Source organism: Geospiza fortis, unplaced genomic scaffold (genome assembly GCF_000277835.1).
Source record: "Geospiza fortis unplaced genomic scaffold, GeoFor_1.0 scaffold408, whole genome shotgun sequence".
Lineage (NCBI taxonomy): Eukaryota > Metazoa > Chordata > Aves > Passeriformes > Thraupidae > Geospiza > Geospiza fortis.
Window position 1 is genome coordinate 2,493,270 of NW_005054330.1, and position 3,995 is coordinate 2,497,264.

The window sequence follows — 3,995 nt, forward strand, 5'->3', positions numbered from 1 at the left end:
CACATCCCCAATTTAGTCCTACATTTGTGAACATTTAACTTTTTTTTGTCTTTAAAGTATGTAAAGGCAGATAATGCATATCGCTTAGCATAGGATTGCAGCTGTAGCTGATGTTCATAGAACTTTCCAGATCCTTCCCTTAGCAATCTCAGAGTGTACAACTGGGCACAGCACTGTGCATGCCCATCATCACACATAACCAAGGATGTACCTTCTGTCTTTTTACAGAGACCTCATGGAGAAAAACAGACATTCGAACAGATCCTCGCCGGCATCCGCCCCAGTGACGCACCAGATCAGCAATCTCATCCGCAGCAACAGCCAGAGCTCCAGTGAGCCCATCAGGCAGGTCAGCCTCGGGGACAGGGAGAGGTCCAAGGAGCCCGAGAGAGAGCACCCTGACCGGCTGAGAGAGCCGCCCATAGCTGAACACAAGATCAAAGAGAGCCGTTCCCCAGTGAAGGAAACTCCAAGCCATGATAAGAGACCCTCTGAGGACAACACAAAGCCAGTAATCCAGTCTGTATCCCCATACAGCAAACCTGCACTAAGTGAGAGCCTGAAGCTTACCAATCTAATGAGCAAGGACATGGAGAGAAAGACAGAGCTTCCCAGCGACCTCCAGAAGATTAAGAATGACATCAAAGTAAAGGAGGAGAGGAAGGAAGACAGTGATGTGCTAGTGGTTGGGTCTGAGCCTTCCCAGCACTCCCGGTCAGTGGAGCATCCCCCACCGCCCACTCTCCATGGATTATCATTGCCTCACTCGATGGCTGCCTCCATGCCCATCTCCATGGGCAGCGTGCACCAGATGAACAACATGAATGTCCTGGACCGCAGCAGGATGATGACCCCACTCATAGGCATGAACCCTTTGTCAGGAAGAGAGAGGCTGCCGCATCCTGGATTTTCCTGGGACCCAATGAGGGACCCATTGCGAGATGCCTACCGGAGCTTAGACCTGCACCGTCGAATGGACTTCCAGCTCCGGACAGATCCTATCCATAGGTTTCCCACCACCTCTGGCTTTTATGACCATGAGCGTTCCTACAGAGACAGGGAACCACACGACTACAACCACGAGAACCTTCTGGAAGCCCGCCGAGAGCAGGAGCGGTTGCGGCAAGTGGAGGAGCGCGAGCGCTTGCACTTACGGGAAGAACTTGAGCGTGCCAGAATGCACCACTTGCACTCGTCCCCCATCGAAAGCCACCTGGCACACGTGCCATCGTTCATGCCTCACTTGAGCGGGATGCATTACCCCAGACTGAGTCCATCCACTGCCATGCACAACGGGATTTTGAACAGGAACCCGCCGACCGCAGCGCTGAGCGCGCCGCCGCCTCTCGTACCAGCCAGCAGCACCAGACCTGCCTCCCCTCGCAGGACTACCCCACTCACAAACTCAGAGTCCAGGGACTATTCCCCCTCTAGGAACCCCAAAGAAGTAGAGGCACGATAGTCCCCAACATTGAATTTTAAACTCACCTGTACATAAAAAACAAGCAAGCAAACAAACAAGCAAACAACAACAACAAAAAAAACACAAACAGGAAAAAAAAACAACAAAAAAAGAAAACAACAAACCTTTTACAAAATGCACTGCTGTAAACTTTTTTTTTAATGTAAAATTTGTAGAAGTTAAGCACATTTCCATAAATAATGGGGTTGGGGACTTTCCAACAAGAAGGTTGCTGAGAATGGGAATTTAATATATAGGTATTGATTTTTGGTTTTGTTTTTTGTTTCTGTGCTAAAAAAATGAGTTAAGAATATCAAGTTTGTACATTTTTTCCCAAATGTGAGAAACATTTTTAATGGATTTGTATTTTTTTTAATTTTGTGCTCTTTATTCACTTAAAAAAAGAAGAAATTTTGCTTTTGTTTTTAGTTAAATTTGCATTTTAAAGGCCTCAGATCCTTAAGAAAAAAATACCCAGGGTTTCTTAAAAGTATTATTTATGGAAATACTGTAGTTTTACAGTCCACTGTGAGGTTCCCTTCTGAGGCCAATTGATCACTTACCTTGGTACTTTGGAACCGAAGTTACAGATATATATTAAAATATTAATAATAATAATAATGTACAAAACTGTTTGTTTTTTGCCTTATTATATTATGCAGAAATTTAAGAGGAATTTTTTTTGACTTCTTGTTTTAAACAAAAAAAAAAGAAAACAAACTGTAAATACTCTGTTAATATAAATGTACACCAATATTAAATTCTTAACATAGGTAGACTTTATAAAAATGGTTTCTAGAACCACTCTGGTTATTTGTTAACATGGTTACAACTCATACTCTTGTCACAGTCAGAAATTCACACTCAGAAAGCTCAGTACGGCATATATACTTCAACTATGCAAGAACTCGGAGGCAGGTCTTAGTGGATGTTGGGGGGAGGAAGGGGTTAAAAAAAAAAAAATTAAAAAAAAAAACCAACCCAAAAACAACCAACTCGCAACTCTGGAGACAGAATGGCAATGGCATGTGAACAGGAAGAAGGATGCTTGTGTTTAACAAAAAAAAAAAAAAAGAGAGACTGAATTTTTTTGTACAAACACAAGGGACAGTTCGTCAAGGAAAGAGAAAGACACACGCTCCTGGAAGGGAATTTTGGTTTCCTACTTTTCAAGCTGGCAAAAGCAGATGGAACTGGCACAGTACCATGCGGCAGACCCTTTCCTTATATTTTTTTTTTCCTTTTTTTTTTCTCTTTTTTTGTGTTGTGGGCAGGATCGCTGGCAAGCAAGGACAATTTTCCGTGGACCCCTTGTGCTAATTGTGCAGTGTTCTTATTGGAATCTGTATACAAGACAAAGTAGAATTTTAGGAGTGCAAAAAAAAAGTCTAATGGTTGATTTAAAAAAAAAAAAGAAATTCTGATATATTATCTATAGTACATGAAGACCATAAGCAAATGTTTGTTTCAGTGTGGTTCTGCCTTGAACTGCTTTTTGGCATGATTTATTTTTTATTTCCAATTTTACTTTTCATCCATATGTAAATTTTGCCATGTTTTACTTGCTGTACCATCCCCCCTTCCCTTATTTTATTTTTCAGTGTCCATGTTTTATATATCCTGGGCTTTTTCTCTCTAGTTAATTCAGCCATCCGCTACTATTTTCTTGGCTCTGTAACTCTTGTTTCCCCCCCCTCCCCCCTCCTCCCCCCCCGCTGGGATTTGGGGGTTTGGGGAGGAGAGCAGTGCCCCCAGCCCTACAGCATCTCCACCCCACAGCCCAGGGGCACGTCGGGCTCTGACCCAGCATCTTCTGCCAGGGGAAGGAGGGACAGCAAAGGAAGCACAGCCTGTGTGCAGCAGCTCGTGTGGAGGGACCCTGCTGCCAGCATCACCACGGGAAGGTTATCACCTCCAGCACCCCCTGGCGCCTCCCATTTGCCTCCCAAACCTTTCCCTGGGCTGAGCTGTCTGCGGGGATGGAGCCGTGCCCCAGCCCCTCGCGCTCCGCGGCCGACGGGGCTTTAGCAGCATGGCACAGCTCCTGGGTTTAAGTCTGCGTGTGACTAAATTACTGAGCGTGAAAAAATAAAATAAAATGAAATAAAATAGCAGGGTCCTTAATCTGATGAAAGGAGGCTTAAAACAAAAATAGGCATTAAAAATCAGCACCTGCTCTCTCGCAGCTGAAAGTGGAGGAACATAGAACACATGGTGGATGTGAAGTGTGTTGGACTCAGCATAAAGATTCATAATGCTGGCTCAGGGGGATTGTAATTCTCCTGGTGCCAGTGTCCAACATGGAATCTTGTTTGATACCATTTCTGACATGGATCTGCATAAATGAGCCCCCCTAACCTCTGCTAGAGTCCACAGCTGCATGTTCCTAATGCAGGTACATGTGAGCAAGGAGGTTGTTACTGCAAACTTCAGAAAAAAATGCAAAGATGGGCCATACCCTTTGGAAGCGTTTGGTCTGTGTATGACTTAAAAAGTGAGCATTAAATCAATGCTATGCTCCCCTGGCATTCCT

At 44.4% G+C, this 3,995-nt stretch overlaps 1 protein-coding gene across 1 annotated transcript in view; it reads left to right on the top strand.

The window, feature by feature from the left end:
• Positions 1-2,876, top strand: part of FBRSL1 (fibrosin like 1) — a 365,612-nt gene extending 362,736 nt beyond the window's left edge. Inside the window, exon 19 of the mRNA XM_031057495.1 lies at positions 229-2,876. Coding sequence (XP_030913355.1) covers positions 229-1,462 — 1,234 coding nt within the window. The 3' untranslated portion in view covers positions 1,463-2,876. The remainder of the gene's footprint in view (positions 1-228) is intronic.
• The last annotated feature ends 1,119 nt before the right edge of the window (positions 2,877-3,995 follow it).